This window comes from Neomonachus schauinslandi, chromosome 4, assembly GCF_002201575.2.
Source record: "Neomonachus schauinslandi chromosome 4, ASM220157v2, whole genome shotgun sequence".
NCBI classification, from domain to species: Eukaryota; Metazoa; Chordata; class Mammalia; order Carnivora; family Phocidae; genus Neomonachus; species Neomonachus schauinslandi.
In genome coordinates, this window is record NC_058406.1 from 186,486,122 (window position 1) to 186,510,610 (window position 24,489).

Consider the following 24,489-nt stretch of genomic DNA (forward strand, 5'->3'; position numbering starts at 1 on the left):
TTCTCGCTCGGGCCCCAACCTGTCAGCTGCTGGCCGCAGGGCGGGCCTGGCCTTCGTTCATGCAGCACCTCCTGCCAAGGCAGGCTCCAGCTCAGGGCCTTCCACCCCCCTGACCACTCGCTGGCCACGTCCTCCAGGCTGGTCTCCAGCTTCCCCTTCTCTAGGACGCTCCCTCGCTTTCCTGGCTGGAGTCTCTGGGGACTCCTGGCCTCCGGAGAGCTGACGTGGATGCACCTGCACAAGCAGGCCCACGGCACCTCGGGAGGATGAGAGCCGTGTCCCAGGCACGTCTTCAATCGTTGGTCTGAGTCACATTCACCAGGCGACTACCCCATGCCCAGAACTTTCTGAGCAGCCGCGGATGCCGTCCCCAGGACAGCCACAGGGAGCAAGGGGGCCACAGGACACAGCGGAAGGGCCCCTCACGGGGGCTGCAACAGGAGGGAAGGCTTGGCAATGCCGCTTGGGCACTGTGGAGAGAGAGCGGGGCAGGCGGGGAGATGAGCCAGAGCAGGCATCAGGAAGGGGCAGACCAGGTCCCAAGGGTCTCAGGGCCACGGATGGGGCAGGAGCAGAGGCTGGGGGGCCTAGATCAGGGCGGGGCACATGGGGAGAGTCCAGACGCTGGGGAGTAGGGATCACTGGATCTGAAGCACTGGGAGGGCTGGGGGGTGTCAAGGGCGACCCCCAAGCTCTGGGCTCAGCACCGACAGGCAAGGTCTTGGTTCATGCGGCCAAAGGACACATCAGCAGAGTTCCTGAGGACCCCGTGTCCTGAGTGTCTGGAGAGGAGACCACCTAGCCTCACGGAGGGGGGTGGTGGGAGGGTCCCAGGCAGGGAGAGCCCGGGGAGGCCAAAGGGAACTCTGTCACATTTAATAGAGAAATAACACAGCATCTGCCAGGAACAAGTGCGGCCTCGGCTGGGGCTCAATGCCTCACAAACTGGGACAGTTCACTGATGTCTTCCAAAAACCTGTGGTAGAATCTGCGGCTCACGGAGTCTGGGTCCTGCTTCAGGACCTCCATGTCTGCAGCAGAGATGCCCAGGGTCTGACGCACAGGGCCCCGGGGTGGGGAAGGGCGGGGTGGGGACCACAGCCCTGCCCCGGGAGCCCATGTGCGGTGGGGGGGCACAGCCCTGCCCCGGGAGCCCACGTGGGGTGGGGGGGCACAGCCCTGCCCCGGGAGCCCACATGGGGTGGGGGGGCACAGCCCTGCCCCGGGAGCCCATGTTGGGTGGGGGGGCACAGCCCTGCCCCGGGAGCCCATGTTGGGTGGGGGACCACAGCCCTGCCCCGGGAGCCCACGTGGGGTGGGGGGGCACAGCCCTGTCCCGGGAGCCCATGTGGGGTGGGGGGCACAGCCCTGTCCTGGAACGGAGTCTCAAGGACAAAACAATGCCCCGCCCTTGGGACAGGCTGGTTGAGGGACCTTCTTAGAAGTCGGGAGACAAAGAGGTCCCATGTTCTTGGCCCCCGGGGCTCACATTTCCTGAGGATTTTCAGGTCACCCTTCTTCAGGGAAAAGCAGAGGTCGGTAAAGTACTCCTGCAGAATGCCCCCTGGGTCAGGGAGGGAAGGTGGTGGGTATGGGCGCTTCTGGGGCCCAAGGGAGGCCAGCCTGGCAGGGAAAGGAGGTCAACACCTGGCTGATGGGACCGGACTGTCCATGCCACGGGGCCAGCGCCACTGCCCCTGCTGGGGCTGTCCCCAGGGCACAGGAGCGTGGCCTTTAACGTGGCAGCTCAGGCGGGGAGGGAGGGTTGGCGAGCGCCACAGTGGAAGCACAGGACCACAGGCTGGCACCTACCGATGAACTTCATGGCCGTGTGCTTCAGGTTTTTGTGGGGGCTGGCTAGGTAAATCAACGCCTGCATGAGAAACTGGTGGTAACTGCCGAAGTTGCTCTCCACCTGGGGGTGCGGAGGGGAGACAAGGGCCCCATGGCTCCTGGGCCTCTGTGACCTGGCTCTGCCCAAGGCCGGCCAGCAGTCCCAGGCCTGGAGGGACGAGGGCCATGACCCCAGTCTGGGTCCAGGCCCCAGAAGCTGGCCCCCTGCAGGGGGGAGGGGGAGAGGGGTTGACAGAGTCCCACCCCAGCTCAGGGCGGGGGCGGGGGGAGGGAGCCTGCGTTGAGGGGTCTGGGACCTTCCACATGGCCACCACCCCCCAACACTGTCCCAAATGTCCTCCAGGAAGCCACCTGTGCCCCTCCCACTGGAGCTCCAGCAATGGGCTCAGGGCCAGTCAGAGGCAGGGAGGTCTGCTGGGATCCCCTGCACCAGGATGGGGGCCAGCCTCACTGCCGGCCTCGGCATCCCCCCGGGCACGTGCCGTGAACTCCCCGGGGTGTGTGGCTGCTTTTCCAAACCTGAGAGCTGGCCCAGGATGGGGCCACCCCTGAGGAGGTGGGGCAGGGGACGTGCACAGCCCAGCTGCTCATGCCAGCTGTTCCGTGGCCACGTCTTCTGAGCCTTTCCAGGTTTAGAAACCAGTTTGTTGTACCGTCTAAGCCTGCTTGAATTGGCTTTTCTGCCGCGTGCCCTCCCCTTGCCTCAGCCGCCAAGGCCACCGTGTGGCCCACACATCCCACAGAGAGCTGCAGGCCCTGCCATGCGCACACCAGGCCGGGCTTCCCCGAGGGGTGCTAACTCCGGGCCACCCCTGGCCGGCCTGGCCATTCCCTCTGGCCCTGCTCTGGCCGGACGGACCCTCAGAGCCGCCTTCCCTCCACAAATGTCAGCTGGGACCTCCGGATCCGGACGAGGCAGCCTGAGGCCACAGACGTCCTCCTTCCAGCCCCAGGACCCGCTATGACCAGACTCTCCTGGTCACAAACTCGCATGCTGGGAATTTGGCCATCTGCTCGTGACCTTAAAAGGACAGCTGCCTTCCTGCTCTGTGTCCGCTCGAGGGCCCACCGCCAAGCTGCGAGCCCACTCAGCCGGACTCTGGGCCCTCACGCCCTTTCCACTCAGACACCAGGACTTCCTGGCGGTGGTCCCATGTCTTGGAGAGGAAAAGCCCTAGGAAGATCTGGAACATTCTAACGCTCCAGAAAGAAGGATGCCTAAAGAAAGGGTCCAGGGGCAGGGCTCACGAGAGAAAGGACTCAAGTTCAGGACAGGCCAGGTGTGACGGCTCGAGCAACACAGCGATGCGGCTCACAGTGGGAATGACACCTCCCTGGAGGGAGCGGGGTCTCTCGTGAGCCACAGGACGGGCTGGACCGCGTCTCCCCAAAAGAGATGCTGAGTCCCAATCCCCAAGACCTCAGAATGGGACCGTACTTGGAGATGGGGCCCCTGGAGGCGATGCCATTATGGGGTCACGCGGTAGCCGTGGAGCAGCTCTGCCAGTGTCCTTGGGAGGAGGGGAGGCGCCCACACAGCGTGCAGGGCGGCAGTGACGCGGCCGAAGCCCAGGGACCCCGGCCTCCAGAGCTGGGAGACAACAGCTGGTGGAGCGGTCACCATGGCCGAGGGAACCCCCACAGGCCGAGCGGGACGGGGCCCCAGCGCACCTGCAGGGACGCGTGAGGACAGCCGCCACATGCAGGGCCGGGAGCATCGCGACTGGAGAACACGTCACCCGCGTGTCTCAAGTGGGACAGAATTCCCACACCCACGGATCAGTCGAAGTATCGGGACTGCGGCATGGCAGGACAGGAACGCCAGCCCCAGACACTTAGCAGAAGAGTTCAGGAAAGGGGGGAGTTTTGAAAAGTAAAAGGTAAGTGACAGCGAGTGGCTCAAAGGCAGCAGGTGCGGTGGAGGACACGTCACCGCGGACAGAGTCCTGCCAGCCGGGATGACACACGCTTCCTCCTGGGCAAAACTCCAGAGCTCCTGGAAGGTGTGGACATGGGAAAATCTGCAAACCCAGGGACGTCTCCTTGGGGAAGAGCAGGAAGGGAGGGCCCCGGAGTGGAAAGCGGTGGGGACCGCGTGACTCCCCCAGCGCCTGAGCCGCCCCCGGGACCCCCACGGTCACACCGAGGCCGGTGGTGAAGGCTCACATTCCCCCAGCACCTGGACCACCCCCGGGACCCCCCCAGGGTCACACCGAGGCCGGTGCTGAAGGCTCACACTTGTCTTAAGAAGTCTGTAGCCAACACGCAAATACAGGCACAGAGAAACGGACTTTGTGAAATCCACGACCGTGACTTAGTAACGCGGACGGTTCAACGTCCTAACAGACGGATCATTTAACAAATCGTAAGATTCAGAAAGTAGGTATTAACCTTGCACACACTCTCTACCTCTCTTCAGCAGCTCAGGAGACAGAGGTCCCCAGGGCGGACGCGGGCGGGGTGGGACCAGAGCCGGAAGCCCCTGGTGGGCGCCGCGTCCGTGGGAGGGGGGACCAGCCAGCAGACCTGGCGTCACACACACACCGCTGCAGTCTGGACCAGGAAGGCAGAGGGAAACCGGAAGGGAGTCTGTCTCTCTCGTGGCCTGGGTGAGGAGCAGGAGCCCCGTCCCTGAGGAGTGGCAATGCGGCGAGAGCCACCTGAGCACCTGGGACAGCTCAGAGCCGCCACGTCAAATCCGTCCCAGGGCCTACTGGCGGGACAGCACGAAGGAGTCTGGAATGGGGCGCACACAGAGAAAGACCACAATGCAGAACAACAGGATACAAGAGCCGAAACCCACCATGGGCCACGGTCAGAAAACACCCGTAGCAAGACTCGATGCTGGAATTCCAGGGAAGCGAGCCCCCGGGTGACAATTATCTCTGGGGACAACGGGAGCTCGTGAGAAGGGAGCCGTCCACAGGAGGACGGGCTCCAGCAGGGGTGTCGAGGGCAGGTCAGAGGCGAGTGTGGAGAGCGGAGGTGGATGGAAGGCAAGGCAGCCTCTCCGGGGGTGGCAGCCTGAGAAGGCCAAACGCACCCGATGCGGGAGGCCCCGGTGCCCAGGGCAGCTCGCCTCCTCTCGGCTCCAAGCCTGCCCTCGTTGCGTGCTCTGGAAGCGTGGACCCGGGTCCCCGAGTGTCGTCCACGCCGGGGCGGGGGTGGGGGGTGCCCAGTGACTCTCTGGACGGCGGTGGAGAGACGGAGCGGGCTCCTGCCCCGGTCCCCCAGGCTCACTCTGCCCGGGTCTCCCGTGCCCGCCCCGCGCGTGCGCCATTCCCGGCCTCCCAGAGGGCTCGTCCGCACCGAGTCGTGTGCCCCGCAGGCTGCTGCGCCCCGGAGGGGTGGTGGCCATGCTCTCACAGGGCCTGGCCCTCAGCCCAGGGGCCGGGGGCGTCCTGGGCACTTTTCTCAGCCCGGGGCTGCGGCTCTCTTCTGCTACGGCTGGCCCGGCGATCCCACGTCCCTTGGAGCTCGCCCGCCTCCCGCTTTATGCTAGCATACCCCTGGACGGATCCGGACGGACAGACGCTGAGTCCCCATCACAGCCGTAAGCGTCAAGGTGCAGCACACTGCGGGCGCCCACGACCTGCGCTTCAGGTGACCGCTTGGTGCCACGTGGAGCCTCTGCGCGCAGCGGGTCACCAGCACCCCACGTCCCCGGGGCGGGAGCTCGGCACTGCCTCGATGGCGGGGCACAACCAACCTGGCCCCCCTCCGCCCCCCTTGCAGGTCTCGCTCCTGGCCGCTCCTGGCGCCAGTTTCGTTCCGCAGCAACGAGGGGTTTCTTATCCAGACCCAAGCACAAACCACGGGAAAGTCACACATCTGCCTACGTAAAATTCAAATCTTCTGCCCGACCAGAGACACAGTGAGCGAAGTCAACAAGTCACAAACTGGGCAAAAATACAAATACCTGGCCAAGGACCCACACCTGGAGCGTGCGGACAGTTCATCATTCACACGCATCAAAGCACAAAACCAACGATCCCACACGCGGTGGGCAGGGGATTCAGCACGGCGGCCCCGCCGAGCCCCCCAGAGAGACGGCACCCCTGGGAGGCACTGCCCTCCGGACCCTGAGGAGCCCAGCCTCCCTCTCTCTGGGCACCTTTGCCCCCAGACCGCGGGCCTCCCCCGCTTCTCAGTCTCCCAGCCTCGGCGGGGCCCCCGGACTCGCACACCTCCACCAGATCCAGCGTGGGCCAGGTGTCGCAGCCTGCCCACCTCCAAGCCGAAGAAAAGCCTGGGACCGCAGTCCCTGAGCAGCAAGGACAGGTCCCAGCTGGACAGGGGCCGACTCAGAAATAAACTGACTGCTAGAAATCAGAGCTACGGTTTCTTGCTCACCCACCTCCTCACAGCTGTCCTCAGCAGGAGACATGGGCCCAGAGATGTCTGGGAGGGGGGGTCCTGAGTTCCGGGAGCTACAGGGCCCTCCCCATGTCTGCACTAAGGGCATCAGTGGGGGTCATGCCCCCCAAGTTCCCCTCAATCGCAGCCATGGGAACTGTGTCCCTCCCAGGGGCTGCAGCTGCCCCCACGGAGCCGGCCTTCAGTACACACCCATGGGACCGAGTCAGGGACCACCCAAGGGGCTTCCAGCACCAAGCCCATCCCCATCGGGATGCCCCTTAGAGGGTGCCGGGGCTAAGCCAATTCCCAGAGGCCCCCTGAATTTGCACAGCCCCTGTCCGCCTCCCCGGTGTCCAGGAGGGCGCCGGCGCCTTACCATGTAGATGAAAATGTCGTTCTCAGCGCCTAGGCCATGGCCCCACGCCAACTTCCCGAACAGCTCCTTCCGAAACTCCCACTTGAGCAGGATGGCACAGCGCAGGAAGGTCAGCTTTGTATTCTGTGGGCGGCACGCAGGGAGAGGCGGGTCTCAGCCCTCCCCATCATCAGTGCCCTCCTGGCCACACCCCAAGAGGGTGGCCTTCTGCAGCCACGCTGGCCCAGACGCACTGGGGGTCCCGGGCCCAGCGAGGACCCCACTCACAGCTGTGCCCAGGCCAGGAACCTGCCCAAGCCCTGGAGGGGGCTGCACCCATGGGGGCAAGGGTTGCCCCCACAGTAGTGTCCCACCCCCCACCCCCCGTGGGTGTTCTGCTCTAATTCACAGGAAAACTCGAGAGGCCTGTGGTCACTCTGGCCACCCCGGCCTCCTTCCTGACCCTGAGGGATTCTCTCAAGGGCTGAGGGACAGGCACCCAGGGAAGGAACACCGGCCCCTCCCTCACCAGCACCCAATAACCACAGCCTCGAGTCTAGAACTCCTTTAGAAAGTCTCTGTGCCCCTGTGATGGGCAGAACCGCGTCTCTCCAGGTAACCCCCAGCACCTCAGAATGTGACTATCTATGGGTGGGGTCTCTACGGAGGTGATTAAGGTCATGGGGTTCCTGGATGGCCCTAGGGGAATCTGGTGTCCTTATGAGGAGGAGAAATTTGGACACACACACAAGGGGACGACCACTTGAGGATACGGGGAGAAAGATGGGGTCTACATGCCCAGGAGAGAGACCTCAGAGGGGACTAACCCTACCCCACCCTAAACCCAGCAGGGGCCTGAGCTGAGACAGGCCTGTTCCCAAGCGGGCCTCTCCCTGCCTTGCTGAGTTGAGGGGGGACTGGCCCACCTGGTCTTCTCCAAAGCCCTCCGCTTCCTCCTAAGTCCACCTGCCAGGTGCTCACACCTCTGTCCCCCAGGAGACTGTGCTCTCCTCCAGCACCTATGACGAGGCCCTGATCACAGCCTGGGCCGGCCCTCCCCTTCCTCCGTTCATTCCTGCTGGCTCAGAGAATGCGCTGCCCTCCTTCACTAGGAGGCCCCTGGCCCTGGGCAGCTTATCCTAAGACTGCAGCTTCCGAGGCTTTATAGCCCAGCCTTCCCCAGGCAGCCTCTCCGGCTTACCTTGACACTCTCCTCTGAACTCCTATGTCTGCCCCTCCACCTCCCACCTGGCAACAACCCTGCCTTATCCTGGTCTCCCTCCCCGCCCCCTTGCACCCCTTCACTCAGCCACACGGGCACTCAGCATCCGCCTGTTGCCAGGCCCGGGGTGGGGGCTGGCCGTACAGACCCACAACCTGAGGCACACCCTCTCCCGGGCTTGAGGGCTTCCTAGCCCCGTCAGGCCACCAGCGAAGGGTCCGGAGGGCTGGCTCCTGGATCTGATGGTCTGGGGCATGGGCAGAGAGGAGGCATGGACTGGAGGAAGCCCCTTTGTGAGAAGGAAGCAGTTTGCTGAGGGCTCAAGAGGGGCTGGGGAGGAGGTGGCCATGAGCAACAGGGCTGCAGGCAGGGCTGCTGGGTAGGGGTGGGGGGCGCTGAGCCAAGTTATTAGATGATTGGAGGCGCCACCCTGGATGGGCCCTCTCCTTTTGCCGGCGTGCATGCTTGGGCACAAGGCTGGGGGGCGCTCACCATGACCACTTTGGGGCAGGAGTCCTCCAGGTGAAAGAGCAGTGGTACCAGGGCCTGGAAGGCATAGCTCTTGAGCACCGGCCGATGCTTCTTGCCGCCGCTGCAGATGACATCTCCAAACAGGGAGATGGCTCTGCCCCGCACCGGGGCCTGCTCCTGCGGGAGGAGGGGAGCCCTCAGCCGCAAGCAGCCCCCCACCTGCCACACCCCCCTCTCACCTTCCTCTCTGGCCCCCAGGCTTGCAGCGGCCCAGAAGATGGACGGCTGACCAGGCAGCCCCCCGGCACTGACTCTCTGGCCTGTCCCACCAGCGAGGGCTGCCTTCTCTCTGGCCAGTCCCCGCTCCTCGAGCCACGCCCTCCAGTGGCTGCAGCCCTCCTACTGGATTGGCCATTTGTCTCCGGTTTCGCTCCTCGGTGGGTTCTCTGTGGGGCCCCGCCGCGGCAGCCGCACGTCCACTCCCGGGCACGCCAGGTGGGGGCTGGGGCGCAGGCCCTGCAGCCAGACCTGCCACTTTCTAGCTCTGGGATCCCGGCCCGCCGGGGACCCTTCGGGCTTCGCGCCGGGGTCGTCCTGGGGCCTCCCCCGCCTCCCCCAGCCTCGCGGACCGCAGCTCCCGCGCCCCTCGCCGCCCGCCCACCGGGCCCTGAGGTCCCTCTCGGCCTCCGCCCCTCCTGCTCCTCCTGCCGTCAGCTCGCGGGCTGCACCCCAACCCCTGCACTACGGACCCCGCCCCGGCCCGTTGCCGCCCCCGTCCCCCAACCCCTGTGCCCCACCTCCACCCTCGGCCCCAGCCCTCCATGTGGAGGAGCACGTGGCTTGGGCAGCGCAGAGGCCTCCCAGAACCTTCCATCCCGCGGGCCAGCTTCCCGCAGGGCTCCAGAGGACTTTACCCACAAGCCCCGGGGACGGGGGTGGGGGTGGGAAGCAGCTCGGCTGCTTCGATTGGCTGGCTGGCAGCCTCGGCTGCTCTCATTGGCTGTGCAGCCGCCCCGGCCCTCACATCCTCGAACAGCGGCAGCAGGTGCTGGGCCATCTTGAGGCTGGCGGCGCCGACGCCCTGGGTGCCCAGGTGGTGCAGGATGTTGCCCAGGATCTCCATCAGGCCCAGCAGGTCCTTGGGCTCGGGCTTCACGAAGCCGTCCAGCAGCCCGGCCAGGCGATTGCGGAGCAGCACCACCTGCGGGGTGGGGAAGAGACTCAGCCACTCCCCGGCCTGCCCTGCTCCCCCCGGACTGCCCGTCCGCCTTCTGCACCCGCTCCACCGGGCCGTCACCTCCGCGGTCGCAGCTCCCTGCCCACTCCGCCTCCCTGGCGCGCGCAGCACTGGCCTCAGCCCCAGCCCTCGGCCTGCACTGTGGGGCGTGGACATGTTCTAGAAGGCCTGAAGGGCAGGTGGAGGAGGGACGTCCCCATCCAGCCAAGTGTGAGTCCTCCATGTGCGGGGTGGAGCAGGAACAGGCCACCTAGCCGGCCTGGCTGTCAGGTAGCGAGGCCAGAGTCCCAGCCCCCCAGAGGCCCCTCCAGCCCTATGCGGTACAGCAGGGTTTCCCAAACATTCCCAGCCTCTTCTGCCTTGCCTGACTTGCCTCCCCCGCCCACCCCTTCCAGCTGGACCCCCGGTGGAGGCTCTTCTCAAATGTCTCCTCCTCCCTGAAATCTTCCTGGCATAGGAGTGGGCAGCCCCTCCTCTCACCTTCTTGGGGTGCATCAGGATGCTGCTGAGGCCCTTCAGGCTTATGGCTCGCACCAGCTGGTTGGGGTTGTTCAGGCCCAGGCTCAGGAAGTTGTCCATGGTTCTCCGAGATATGTACTGGGTGAGCTCTTGGCTGTTGAGAAACTGATTAGGGTTGGCACAGTCAGCCGCCAGGGCAAACTGGCCCGTAGCACAGCATGAGATAGTGGGGTTAGGCATAAGGAGGCACTTCGAGGCAGCAAGCAGGTCTGACACGGAAGGCAGAAGTTAGGATGCCCCTCTACTGGAGGGTACGAAAGCAAGTCCAATTCTCTGAACTTCTTAAGGGCCAGAGGACAGTGGTGAGGAGCAGGGGCAGGGCAGAGCCAAGGAGGGGCTGACCTCTGTGATGATGAGGATGGCCACGATGTTGTCCCGTTCCTCGGAGCTCTTCAGGGAGATGACTGCCTGCCCCAAGACAGCCTTGACCTCACAGTCGTAGTGGGCCATGGCCCTGTCAGATGAGAAGCAGACACAGAGGCCCCGAGGTCTTCATTCTTGGCCAGGAGATTACCCCCAAGCCCCCCCACCCCCACCCCAGACCTTGTTCTGTCAGGGACATGGCCCAGGCAGCGGACTCTAGAATACAGGTCCCAGGACAGAATACAGGAGCAGCCCCACAAGGGATGCTGTCTGGGGCCAGGTCCCCCAAGGCTTGCGCTTACCTAGCCAAGAGGGTCACTCCCTCTGTGTAGGTTTCCAAGTGCTCAAAGAGCTCCCAGCCTCTCAACAGCTTGAGGTAGGCAAACACCTCCCAGTAGTTGGTAGTCCAGAAGAGACCCTTCAGGGCCTCCAGGCAGGTCCTAGGGGCACGTGGGGTGTTTAGAGGAGGCGAGTCAGGGCTCGGGGCCTGCAGAGCTCTGCTCAGAATCCCGGCTCCTGCTGGCTTTCAGTTGCTGTGCCCCCTGCTCCCCACCCTGGAGCGCAAGCCTCCAGCTGGAGCTGGAGTTCATCCCTTTCTGGGTCCCCGGCACTTAGCCCAGGGCCTGGTGCCCACCAGGGGTTCCACGGGTGTGTGGAAGGAACCAGAAAGAGGGCCTGGCTTGGGGTCCTGAGGCCCAGTCAGAAATCTCACCTGCAGGGGCTGAGGGGCTTCATTTCCAAGATGTCCTCCTGGTAGTCAGAGATGCCCTCCACCGCATCCAGCTCAAACAGGTAATGGAGCTGTGTCAGCAGGCCCACGAGGATCCCTGCAAAGGCCCAGCGCACCGTGGCCTTGTACTCCCGGGTGTACAGCAGCTCGTAAATGGTACCCAGGGCCTGCAGCGGGCAACAGAGCCGGGCTCGGATGGGCGACACCCTCGTGGGGCCAGCAGAGCTGCTGGGAGCCGAGCAGCTGGGAGCGGCAATCGCGCCCCCCGCCCCGGGCCCAGGCCCCTGCTGCCTACGCCTGGCTGGGGCTGGGAGGGTCCACTCTGGGGCTCGGCATCAAGAGTCCTTGGCTGCTTCTGCTGAGACCCTCTGCTGCCAGGTCACCCCGGCATCCCACGGGGCCCCTGAATGACAATGCCGTTGCGGGGGGGTGCGCTGGGGGGGACACAGTGGGGGTGTGGTGCTGCTCACCAGCAAGGAGATGAGCTCAGCCTGCTGGCTGAGCCTGATGCGCTCCTTAGGGGGCCGCAGCTTCAGCTTCACATAGAGCAGGGTGAGGACCTTGCGGGCCAGCCGGGTATTGCCGGCCAGGGCCTTCCACAGGGGTAGGACCTGTCTGGGGAGGCAGAGAGCCCAGTCCTGCCAGCTGGCTGGCCCCACGGGGTGGAGGGGCTGGTGGGACGTGACCCTCAGGACTGCAGGATGACCTGCCAGCCGTGTGGAAGTGGAGATGCCCGGACCCCTCGGGAACGGGGAACCCTTCCCTTGGGGGGTCCAGGAGGCTGTGTCCTGATGGGCAGTCAGGTGGGAGCCCCTGCTCCAAGCCCAGAGCACAATCTAGCTTTCCCTAACGTTGATGCTCATTCCCACGTTGCCTCAGTCCCTTGCTGAGTGGCCTTCCCCAGCTTGCTTCCTCCCTGGGGACACAGGGCTCACCCCTCTGGCGGCCTACGAACAGCTGGACCGGGCAAAATGGCACCACATTGGGTGTGTCTCCCTGGGGAAGGAGGGGCTCGTGGACCTGCACCCCTGGAAGGCCTGCTCCCTGTCGAAGGGAGTGTGGCCCTGTGACAGGCTGGTCTTCCCCAAGATGCTCCCGGGGGCACCCTGGTCCCCAGCACCTCTCAGACTTCAGAGTGCACACACACCACTCAGGGCTGCTTGGACTGGGGCTTCTCAGCAGCCCAGGGCCCCCGCATTTGTCCCGGGCTCCAGCCTCCGGCTGCTGGGCCCAGCTGACGTCCCCAGGTGCGCTTGGAAACCTAACGCTAGCCCCGAGGGGCAGTGGGGCCGTCTGTGTGTGGGCCCGGGTCACCCAGCTGACTTCCGGGCCCCCTGCCGTTCGGCCTCTAAGGGCTCTCTGAGTCTGAGGGACACTTCCATGCTGAAAGCCCCCTTCCTGGGACTGCTGGAGCCTCCGCCTTAACCCCTCAGCCTGGAACAGCCCCAGGGACCCCCGGCCTTGGTTCCGGAGTCCGGGAAGGAGAGGAGAGTCGGGCAAGCGTCCTGCACATGGCTGCCTGCCCAGGAGCAGAGTCTGCCCAGGGAGAATGTGTGGCCTGGGAGCGCCGACCACAGACAAGGAACAGGTATCTGCCCCTGGGTCGTGGGTGCAGGTGACCTACCTGTCAGAGGGGTGACACAGGGACAGTATCACCTCGACTGTCTCCTCGGTGTGCTGAGTCCCCAGCACTGTCACCACCCTCATCATGGTCTGCAGGATGCTCTTGAACACGACAGAGGGCAGTTCTTGGAACAGGCCCTGCAGGATCTCGGCCACCTGCGCGGGGAAGGACGGCCAGGACAGAGCCTCACAGCAGCCCCCAGCCCCCGCCTCGGTGCCCTGCCAGGGCCAGAGTCTGTCGTGGGCTCCCCGGCCCATGACGAGGCATCTGCACGCGTGCCGGACCCATGGCTAGTGCTGCCTGCCACGGCCATGGCTTCTCCCCGCCTCCCCGCTCCCCGTCCTTGGGGCCAGGAGGCTTGATGGGTCTGGCAGCCCCAAGAGACAAAACGTCTGCATGGGCTGTGGACTAGGTTGGCCAGGCCAGACCCACGGCCATCAAACGCCCAGGGGCAGGGGTGGGCAGGGAACCCTCTCCTGCCGAGTAAGACTGAATGAGCAGGGCAGGGTGTCGCTGTGATTGCCGTGGCAGGCCCCCGGGGCCTCGAGGAGGCTGGGCCCTGCTGACGGCTGGGCTGTGCCATTTCGGGTAGCAGGGGGCAGGGCTGTGTAGTGCTGCGGGCTAGGGGCGTACTCAGGACCCACCGCCTCTGGGGTTCGGTGCCCTCTGTGACGAGGGTGTGCTCCAACGGGCACACGGACCCCCTGGAGGCTCCTGCACGGGGCCCGCAGAGAGGGCCCGGCGCCTGGGGCGCACCTGCTCCACCTTAATGCCGTGGTCCTCGAAAATCACGAGCAGCAGCTGCGAGGCCAGGTCGCACTGCAGACGGCTACGGCTGCCCAGCCCTTCCAGGAGGGTGAGGATGAGCTGTGTGTGCTGGGCCACGGTCAGGCTCCTGTTCAAGGCCTGTGCCAAGGGGTGGGGTGAGGGGCCAAAGGGCCACCGGCCCTGCTCTGCAGCTGGGCAGGCTCTCCTGTGTGGGCGCGGAGATGGGGCCGGGGTGGGGGCGCTGCTCTCACTCAGGTGGGATGGATGCCAGGTGTGCAGACTTGCAGGGACCCCCGAAGGGCCCCGCCTTTCCCCCTTTCCCCGACAGGCCCTGGGGTGTCCACCCTCGCCTCCCAGCTCGGCTCGGTGGCTGGTACAGGCTGCCAACTGTCTCTGCTCTGGACAGTTGCTCGGGATGGTGATGGGAGCAAGCTGTTCTGTGCAGGGGTCAGGGGCCCCCACCTGCAGCCTGCAGCCAGGGACTGACTCGGGTACAAGGGTCCAGGCCCTGCTTCGGGAGGGGGTGCACTTCATGCTGCCACACTCCTGTGCATCAGGCTGGGACCACCCCCCTCGGCTCATCCCTACCCTGTCTTGCTTCCCTCACTCCCCCCTCCTGAGCACCCAGCTTCATCCTCGTAACTGCCCGGGAACTCCTGTCCCAGGCTCTGTTTCCAGGGACCCCACCAGGACAGCAGGCTTCTGAGCGCTCAGCTCTCCTGGAGGGGTTCCCGGGGGCCGTCCGTCTGCGCCGAGCTGGCGAGGGATTGCAGCTCCCGTCCCAGCAGGCCTGCGCAGCCTGGGGGTCAGGCCCAGTGACCCTCACTTAGAACGGCAGGGAAACCGAAGTGTGGAAGGGTTGAACAACCCAGCTGTTGGAGGCGGAGCTCGGACTCGAACCCAAACCCTTGACTCCTAGTGCACCTTGAGGGGAGGGGGCCAGCCTGGGAAGGATGCACCCAGGGCGGGAAGGGCAGAGGCGGTGAGCGTGAGCCAATCCCAGCAGACGCACTTGTCGCCCTCATGAGGAGCCACAGAGAGGCCACAGGGGAGTGGGTGCCAAGAGGGCAGACGTCAGCGAGAGCCCTAGACTCTGACTCAGGGGGCCCTGTCGCACCTCCAGGTCACAGGTGGGAGGGTGCGATGTCCGTGGCCTGGCCCCACGTGCCCTGCCCCCCTGCATACGCTGTAGAATGGGCGGGGGGCTGGGGGCAGCGGACGGGGTGTTGCTCCGGGGCCGTGGGGGGTCCTGCCGCCCCTCCCCGCTGCAGCTCTGACAGGCCCACCTTCACCATGTTGTAGAACTTCATTTCTGACTCTCTGCGGGCCTTTGCTTCAAAGTTCTTCATTTTGTTCAAATGCATGAACTGCTCCGTGCTCCCTGTGGAGGACACCTCGTCAGGAGGCCTGGAGCTGCGATCCCCTGGGGGCGGGGCTCCCCACTCACCCTTCTGCTGGATCAGGAGCTGGAGGAGCAGGTAGATGCACTGGTGGGAGTGGCTCCGCGTCACCGGGTCCTTGTCCCGCCACAGCAGCGCCAGCAGGCCTATCTGGTGGCCCAGCAGGGAGGGCGTGGCCTCTTCCTGGGGAGGCCGGGCAGATCGAAGCCTGGCCTGGCACGTAGATGTCCTCGCCCCATGCGTGCCCCTGCCATGCGGCTGTCCGTCCATCCTGGGCCCAGCGTCCCACGGGCCGGGCCTCTGGGCGTTGGCCCGCACCCTTCCCTCGGCGGGAATGCCCTCCCTCTACCACCCAGTCTCCCTCCCCATCTTCCTTCAAGTCTTTGCTCCCAGGCAGCCGTGCCATCAAGATCTCCCCGACCGCCCTATCTGAACTGTGACCTCTGCCCCAGGACCGGGGGCACCGCAGGGCCTTCGTCTTGTCCCCCAGCACCGTGCCTAGCAGCCCGGACACTCAGTGAATACTGACTGTGGGAGTCGGGAGCGGGGGCTGGGCTGGGTCCAGCACGGAGGCAGGAGCAGCCTGGGGGCTCCTTGCTCCTCCCTTCACTCGGGCCTGCCCGCCTGTCCCCCAGCACCGCGGGTGCTGGGTGTCGAGACCACTCACGGTGAGCGTCACGTAGTCCACCACGTACTTGAGGAGCAGGAAGATGGTCTGCACCACCCGCTTGCACTCATGGCTCTTGTCTGACTGCAGCCAGGGCTCCATGTGCTGCGATGGGGGAGAGGCGAGCCCGAGAGCCCAGTCAGCCCTGTGGACCCACCCTCGGCACCCACCTGGACCCACCTGGCTTGGACGCAGCCGCTGGGGCTGAGTGACGGTGAGGTGACTGTAACCAGTCCCTCCCAGCAGATGGTTCAGGCTTTCATGCCCGGCCACCAGCCCAGCTCCCCCGGGTGAGGCCAGGTCTGGGACCGTGTGATCCAGAAAGCCCTGGGTCGGCCTCAGCTGCCTCGGGGGCAGCAGCAGCCACGGAAGGGAGCAGAGGGAAGCCAGGAGCCCGCAGACCATCCCTGAGTCTGTTGCTCCCTGCCCTCAGGGGTGCTAGAAGGTGAGGTCAGTGGGTCACCTTGATCCTTGCAGGGTCCTTAGCTCTTCTGAAACATCCACCGCTGCCTTCGTGAGAGAGGACAGCCCCTGGAGCACTTGGGTCAGCGGCGTGGGGCATACCTGCCGACCTGGCCCTCTTGCCCCTCCCCCCCGTGTACAAGGGCCCACAGTGAGTGGACCTTAGAGAGTCCAAGGCCAGGATCGAGGTGGGCAAGTGGGAGCCCTCTGTTCTGCACCCCATGCCACCCCAACCCTCACCTGCAGGAGGAAGCACATCTCATCCATGCTCTTGTTCTCAGAGATGAAATTCTGGAGAAGCAGGTCCAGCGCCTGCATGGATTTCTTGTACAGCACCTAAGGGGACAGACCGTGACCTGGCATCAGTCCACCGGGGTTGGCCTGCCAGCGCCATGGCCTCCGTGGCCGACACGCTCGCCCATCTCTCCCCGGGGTCCCAGGAACTGCCCCTGGCAAGGGCTCGGTCACTCCTCCCTGCAGGGCCTGGGGAGATGATTGTAACGTCCATGCCCTGTGTGTCCACCCTGTCCCTGGTGAGGACAGACAACACCCTCATGGCCACCCGGTCTTCACATCACAACTCCTGTGGGGGTTAGACCTGTCCCCAAGACCCCCACAGTGAGCCGCAGATGCTGTGGGTACACTGCCCCACCCCGGGCTCCTCAGGAGCACCCCTAGAAACTCCTCCCAGCACTGAAACTAAAACCAGAAAGTACTTTGACTGAGGGAAAAATGAAAACACAACATGTCAAAATCAATCATCTCCATAGATACAGCAAAAGCATTTGACAAAGTCCAACATCCATCCTGATAAACATGGCCAGCAAACCAGAAACAGAAGAGAACCTTTTCAGCATAACAAAAAGCATCTAAGGACCCACAAGAAGCCACAGCAACAACACACTGGATGGTGCAGCTGGGTGCCTTCCCCATCAGGCCGGGGCAAGGTGATGTCAGCATGGTGCTGGAGGTTCTAGCAAGTGCGGTAAGCTAGGAAGATAGAGCAGGCATCCACGCCGAAAAGAAAGAAGGAAACTGGGGCGCCTGGGTGGCTCAGTTGGTTAAGCGACTGCCTTCGGCTCAGGTCATGATCCTGGAGTCCCGGGATCGAGTCCCGCATCGGGCTCCCTGCTCGGCGAGGAGCCTGCTTCTCTCTCTGACCCTCCCCCCTCTCATGTACTCTCTCTCATTCTCGCTCTCTCAAATAAATAAATAAAATCTTTAAAAAAAAAAAAAAAAAAAAAAGAAAGAAGGAAACTATTCACAGAAGTCATGTATAAAATCCTATGGAATCTACAGAAAGCCCCAAAAAGCTAATCAGTGGTTCAGCAGGGTTTCAGGAAGGTACAAGATCAATATAACGGAAGTCAACTATAGTCTTGTATACTAGTAAAGAACAAGTGGAAATTAAAATTTTAAATATTACTGTCAATATCAGAAAAAAATACAAAATACACAGGAAAGAATCTGACAAAAAACGTGCAAGACATTGTACACGGAAAACTGGGGAGCTTTTGAGGGGCTTAAAGACAACCAAAGTGAACGGAGAGGTACATGGAGCTCCTCGATTACAAGACAAGATGATGTCAAAATGTCAGTTTCCCCCAAATCGTTCTATAGATTCAATGTAATCCCAATCAAAATCCCAGTGTGCCTACCTACTGATTCTGTAATTCACATGGAAACGCACAGAACCTAAAAAAGTGGAAACAACTTTGAAAAAGATGAACCAAGTTGGAGAACTTCTACCACTTCAGAATGTACCTGAAGCTCCCCAGGGCAGGACAATGTGGCTTTAGCATAAACAGATCAATAGAGTCAGGGGTACCTGGGTGGCACAGGTGGTTAAGCATCCGACTCTTGGTTTTGGCTCCGGGCATGATCTCAGGGTCATGCAATCAAGCCCTACGTCGGGCTCAGCATGGAGTCTGCATAAGACTCTCTCTCCCGCTGTCCCTCCTTCCCGCTCTCTCGCTTGCTCGCTCTCTCTAGCTCTCTCTCAAATAAATAAATCTTAAAAAACAAAAAACAGATCAATAGATCCACGGAACAGAATAAAGAGGTCAGAAACAGAAGCAGACACGTGATCAGCTGATTTTCCAGAGGCACAAAGGTGATCCGGAAGAGAAGGGGTGGTCTTTTCAACCCGTAAGCTGGGACCTGGGTGGTCCTGGGGCACCAGCAAGAAGCTAAGCTTCAGTCCATATCATACACCATATAAAAGCTCAAAACGTCATGGACCTAAGGGTGAAGCCTAGAAGACAAATCTTTGTCACCTTGGTTTAAAGAAAGAGTTCCTTGATACAACACCAAGAACACGATCCATGAAAGAAAAAATAGATAAATTGAACTTCCTCAAGATCAAGAACTTCCGCTCTTCAGAAAAGACTATTAAGACAATAAAAAGATAAGCCACTGATGGGAAGAAAGTATTTTCAAATCACCTGATAAAGGATTCACATTGCAACTATAAAAGGGACTCTAGAAACTAATGACCAAATTATGTAATTTAAAAACTAGGGATAAGATTTAACAGACACCTCACCAAGGAAGATATGAAGATGGTGAAAGGCACACGAAAAGATTCTCCACATCTTAGTCAGTAGAGAAATGAAATTCAAGCCACCACCAGACACCACGACACACCCATTAGAATGACCAAACTTTAGGACCGACTCCCATGTGTGTTGACGAGGACATGGAAGGACCCGGAGCTCCCGTCCATGATGGTGGGATACAAAGCAACACAGCCCGGTTGCAAGGCAGTTTGGCAAGTTAAGCATACAGCTACCTTATGACCCAGATGTCCCAGTCCTGGGCATTTACCCCCCAAATCAAAATCGAGTCTGTACAAAGACCTGCACACACAGCAGTTGTATTCGTAATAGTCGCAAACCGGAAGCACACTGGAAGGCAGGTCACCGGGACTCTGCTTCCCGGTGGGTGGAGAGCACGCTGGCCTGCACTTTGGGCACTCAGGACCTGCCTGGCTGCTGGTGTGTGGGTGGACGTGTGTCCGTGTGTCCCTGCCAGCCCCTGGGGGGACAGGACGCTGGGCCTGACTGGTGGGGAAGCGTGTTTGTTAGGGCAGCAGTCAGAAGCAGCACATGTTTGGGGACTGCTTTTGCGCCCTGGTCCCATCAGAACCACAAAACATCAGTAGGCAGCATGGAGACCAGAGCCCCACTGCAGGGACAGACCTCAAGACTCAGGCTTTTCCAGAGTCAAGACAAGACTGTGGCAAAGCCAGGATGAAAGCCGGGCGGCCAGGGTTCTCTCCTGTGCTCGCCTCGCTCCTACACGTGGCAAGGGCTTGACAAACCAGCCCAGCACCCAGAACCCAACACCCAGAGCTGGGAGAGCGGCCCCAAGAACAGGCAGTCACCATGACATCCGGGGCCGGGTCCAGCGGAGGTAAGCAGCTCTTCAACTTCTCCATGGGTGGGAGCATGAACAGGCTCTGCAAACAGGTCTGCAGGATCCTGGACTTGACCACGGGTTTGAGACTGGGCCGTAGGTTGCTAGAAGAAATATGAAGATTCTGGACTTTATCATAGAGCCCATGGTCCAGGAATGAGAGACCTGGCTGAAACAGATTCCCAGCTGGGAGAGGCTTTCACAACTTAAAGTTTGGAAATGGATCTGGATTCCAGACAAGCCTTAGGCTCTGGCTTCGTGGGAGGATTCTGTTATGGAAAACAGAGCTCCTTTGGACTGAGGGAGGCCATCCCAGTTCATTCACTTGGGTTCACTGACATTTATTTGTGAGAAAACGTAGGAATTATTCTGCGGTCAGTGTCAGCACTGTGAAAGGGATCAGGGGTCAACCTGTGAAAAAGGTCAGGGCTCAGTGTGTGACAATGGTCAGGGCTCAGAGTGTGACCAGGATCAGGGCTCAGAGTGTGACCGTGGTCAGGGCTCAGAGTGTGACCGTGGTCAGGGCTCAGAGTGTGACCAGGATCAGGGCTCAGTGTGTGACCAGGATCAGGGCTCAGAGTGTGACCTGGGTCAGGACTCAGAGTGTGACCAGGGTCAGGGTTCAGAGTGTGACCAGGGTCAGAGCTCAAAGTGTGACCAGGGCAGGACTCAGCGTGTGACTGAGGCCAGGATTTGGTGTGTGACCAGGTCAGGGATCAGTCTGTGTCAACGTTAACAACCTGTCTCGGATAGGAAACAAAGCAAATCGATCCCCGATGGTAGGTGGCTTGGCTCCAGCAGGGCCAGCCCCACCCACTGTGGCCCCTTCTTCACATCCTGTCTCCTCACACATGGACTCCCACCCAATACACAAAGGACTTGACCTGTCTTCGTTCCTGGACCCCAAAGGAGAGTTACCTCAGTCCCACAATGACCAGTATGATCTTTTGCCGGAAGAGGGTGGCCAGGAAGTTGGGCTCCTTCTGAAGGATGCACTGGGGGTCAGAGCAAGAGGTGCTTGGCGATAGCTCCCGGCCCGGTTCATGCATGCTCTGTGTCCTGCTGGCCGCCCCTATGATCAACGGCTGGCAGGTCCCCGTGGGAGTCGCTCACCAGGAGGCACTGGATAAGCTCTGGTATCTGAGAAAATTTGTAGCTCCGGGTACTGTTCTCTTGCTTGAGAGCTTTCACAAGCATGATGACGGCCGAGAGGAAGCTGGTTTTCAGGACGTTGTCCTGTCCGTGCAGAGTCAGGGGAGGATCAGCGGGCAGTCCCTGGCCCGCCACCACACAGCCCGAGTGCCCGCCCCATCAGAGGCCAGGCGGCCCCCGTGCGCGCACACGGACGCCCCGCACCCTGCTGCCCGAGCTGGGGCAGGGCTCACGTAGCAGCTGCACGAGAAGTAGTAGACCATCCTGGAGATGACGTTGTCCACCCAGGGCAGGATCTGCTCTCTGGCGTGCAGGGCCATCTGCCCGTAGCAGAGCAGAGAGGTGCAACCGACCCACCTCCAGTGCCTGTCGGGGTCCGGCTGCTGCAGAACGGAGCGTCAGGGCAGGACGGAGCCAGGACACGGTTGCGGGCCTCAGCCCTGCACACGGGTGCCGGCCCCTCCCCCAGAAAGCCCTTGGCTCCCCTGCCCTCTAGCCGGCGTTGCTCCTTCTCCAGGCGGGCCAGGGCCTCTGAGTGTCTCCTGCGCATCTGCTCTTCCCAGCGAGGGGCCGAGGACTAGCAAAATAGAGGTGCTCAACGCAGACCCGCAGGGCAGGTGCCGGGTGAGGAAGCTGAGGTCGGGGCCAGCCCACAGTTCCCGACCATCAGACCCCACAGAGGCTCTGGATCGCATGTGTGGGGCCCCAGGGACCAAGCTCACATGTGCCAGGCCACAGCAAGAAGTGAGACAGTCCGAAAGCCACGCACCAGCCCCTCAGGGAGGTGGGCAGGGCAGCGGTCACATTTCCAACAAGAAGATGAGGCTCGAGCGCCCACATGACATCTCCAGGCCCCTGGCCCCTCCCGCCCGCAGGCTGCCCTGTCTACCTGGCAGTCTGGGGACATGAAGGCGGTCCGCAGGAACCTGGTGCGGCCCAGGTGCTCCAGCGCGGCCCAGACGGCCGGCAGGTGCGAGGAAGACACGATGCCGATGGCAGCAGCGATGCCCTGCGGGCCAGAGGACCCCGAGAGTCGGCCCCCCCGCGGCCGCGCGGGATGTGCTTGCTGCCTCCTGCCCACTCCTCCCGAGGGCCCTGCAAAGGCAGGCCCTGAAGGGTGTCAGGGTAGGACAGAGCCAGGACACCGCTGCGGGCGGGCCCCTGAGGTCTCCCTGGGCCGCACCTGTCACCCGGTGGCCCCATGTTTCCCAGTGCGGCACTGGGGGCCGCGGGCGCCCGGGGGGCTGTGGGCCACGGACCCACCTCCCGCTGGTTGGCTGACTGGTGGGACAGCTCCAGGAGGTCGGCCAGGTGCCTTCTCACCAGCTCCTCGTTGGCACTCTCTCTGAGGATCAGCCCGTAAATGTGGAAGAGGAAGGTCTGGGAGGAGGCAGGATGGAGCAGGTGCTGGGCGCGTGGGCCAGGGAATGGGGCAGCCACCCCCGCTGGGTGAGGGGTGAAGGAAGCTGGGGAGCCTATCCTGAGCCTTCTCCCAAACTGCACGGCCCCCGCCCCAGGTTGCTGTGCCCACTGTCTATGTGAGACTGGAGGAGGCGCGGGGGGGTCACTGCAGCGCCCCCCGCCCCCCGCCTTGCATTGCTTCCTTGCTGGGCCTGGGGCACTGTCCATGTACCCAGAGCTTCGGACCATGACAGTCACTTGGGGGGTGGGGAGGGGCCTCAGCAGCCACATGCTCTGCCACACTCAGAGCCTCGTGGGGGTCTCGGAGCACACATAGGCACCCTGGGCAGCCCTGCCCAGGCACTGACCTTCTCCAAAGGCTGCTTGAGTTCCAGGTTCAAGGGCGCCAGGAGCTCCTGGATGCCAGTGCTAGCCACCTCCTTCCAGATGAGCTGCAGGCAGAACACAGGACTTGGGCCCCAGCCAACCCACCCGGGAGAGCTGGACACCAAATCCACCAGGAACCCCCAAGGATGGTGGTCACCTGCGGGTGAGCAGAGAAGACAAGCTACTCCCAAAAGGTAAGGAGAGATTTGGGGGTGCTACCTTCCAGCAACCCGCCAGGGGGCTCACTCAAAGTGTGATTCTGGCCGTGCCTACTTCTGCTTGATCCCTGGCAATCCCCCACCCGCAGGACAAAAGCTGGTTAGCCCCTGATGGCCTGGCCCCACTAGCATCTCCTGAGAGTGCTCCCCAGCCCTCTCCTGCCACCATCTTGCTGGCCTCAGGGCCTTTGCACAGACTCTTCCCCACTGGCTGGATTTCCCCTCCACCCCACCTCTGAGCCAGGGTCCCCAAGCATGGCTTGGCCATCAGCCGGATTTCCAGGTTCCGAAGCTGAGGTCTGTGTGTGCTTGGAGCCGTCTCCCTCTGTGGGCATCGGTCCTGCTGTTATCCTCCCTGCTCAGTCCTGTCTGTCAGCCCCGAGCCCCCAGAGAATCTGGAGCAGGAATGTGGAGGACAGGGGCCAGGAGAGCCCCACCCCACCCGGGACCTCAGCCACCACTGGACAGAGGCCAGAGCATGCGGGGCATCAGGGAGGAGTAGGGCCTGGCCCCCCACAATTGCAGGAGGTCTGAGCTGGGAAGCCTCCTGCACCCCACAGGTTGGGAGGTCCTCAGGTGCAGAGGAGGGCCAGACACCACCTGTCCTCTACAGCCCCCAAAGCCTAGAGGTGGAGGCAGGCTGTGTCTGGCTCCACGTGGCTCCCAGGCCCACCCCTGGCTGCCAGGCACTGAGCACCAGCTGGTAAGGTCTCTGTGTCCCACCTGCCCCTCTCCTTGTGCCCCAACTCCTTCCTGCCTTCTGGCACCTTCTGCCACACATCCCAGGAGGTCAAGGGCTTCAGGGAGGCAGAGGCCAGTGGAAGCCAAGGGGCAATGTGGGCCCCAGTGAGCCCTGGAGTGGTGGAGGGGGATGTCCTGCAGGGGCGAGCGGGTCTCCCAGAGTCCCACCTGGCTGTGCTCCTTGATGCAGTGGTGGATGGCATCCAACACTACATTCTTCTGCAAAACTGACATGGTCCTGATTTTGCCGAGGAGTGCTTCCTCCCAGAGCAGTCTGTCATTCAGGGGCTCCTCCAAGATCGCCCTGTCTGGGTGAGCTGCAGACCACAGAGAAGCAGCCCTGTGCTGGGGGTGCCAAAGAGAAGCCTAGGCCTCCCAGGTCTGGCTCTGGCTGGGCCCCTAAGTCACGCGGCCCAAGCGACTTTGTTTGCAGTGCATCTGCGTCTGCGGGGAAAGCGGTGAGAAAGCAGCAGGAGACAGAGAGCACGGAGCGCCCAGGGCAGGTGCCTCGCTGGGCGCTGGGACACAGCCCGGAGGCGCGGCCACCTGCGGAAGAAGGCAGCCAGCCCAGCAAAGGGAACACTCCTCACGACAGGAGCACAGAACTCCAGCCCAAGAGAACGGGGTCCCAAAGCTCATCATTTGGAATAAAAAATTAACCTAGGTCCCTACTCTGCTTCTCACAGCAAAATAAATAGCAGGCAGTTACGATAGTGGAATTTCCAAAGGACGACTGTAAACGTACTGAGCAGACTGGGCTTTGTTACTCAAGAAATCCCGGAGTAGAGAAGGGCTCTCCCAGCGTGACAAGACAAACAAAGGGAGACGAGTGTTAGGGTTAACGGCACGGACCTGGGGCCCACGCGCTCAGCACAGCTGCCCGCAGGGACCATGAAGAGATACCTGCTGCGTGTAAGGCACAAGGTCAGTGTTACCACGGAAGAAACTCTCCTACGTCGGGAGAGGAGTGGAGAGGAGAGAGACCCCGGCGGCCAGCAGAGAAATGAGAAGACGCGCCCCCACCGCTGATAAAAGAAAGGCAAATTAAAACCATCAGAAACAGGACTTCTGTGTCAGCGGGCAGAGGCGCGGGAGCGAGGGCAGAGGCCGTTCTCCCCACTGACAGGCTTCCTCGCAGACAC

The 24,489-nt window shown here is 62.4% G+C and overlaps 1 protein-coding gene across 1 annotated transcript; it reads right to left on the reverse strand.

The window, feature by feature from the left end:
* Positions 1-861: 861 nt before the first annotated feature.
* LOC110579190 (maestro heat-like repeat family member 5) lies at positions 862-23,581 on the reverse strand. Its single transcript, XM_021688726.2, has 25 exons — positions 23,516-23,581; positions 22,370-22,453; positions 21,864-21,980; positions 21,490-21,609; positions 20,834-20,983; positions 20,562-20,684; positions 20,367-20,443; positions 19,417-19,552; positions 16,272-16,367; positions 15,570-15,674; positions 14,950-15,085; positions 14,789-14,883; positions 13,491-13,640; positions 12,735-12,889; positions 11,581-11,725; positions 11,093-11,277; positions 10,683-10,820; positions 10,360-10,471; positions 9,979-10,158; positions 9,286-9,462; positions 8,283-8,438; positions 6,590-6,712; positions 1,813-1,873; positions 1,490-1,564; positions 862-1,031 (listed from the first exon to the last, which is right to left on the reverse strand). The coding sequence occupies exons 1-25, from the start codon at positions 23,579-23,581 to the stop codon at positions 931-933; spliced, it is 3,063 nt and encodes a 1,020-aa protein (XP_021544401.2). The 3' UTR covers positions 862-930.
* Positions 23,582-24,489: the final 908 nt, after the last annotated feature.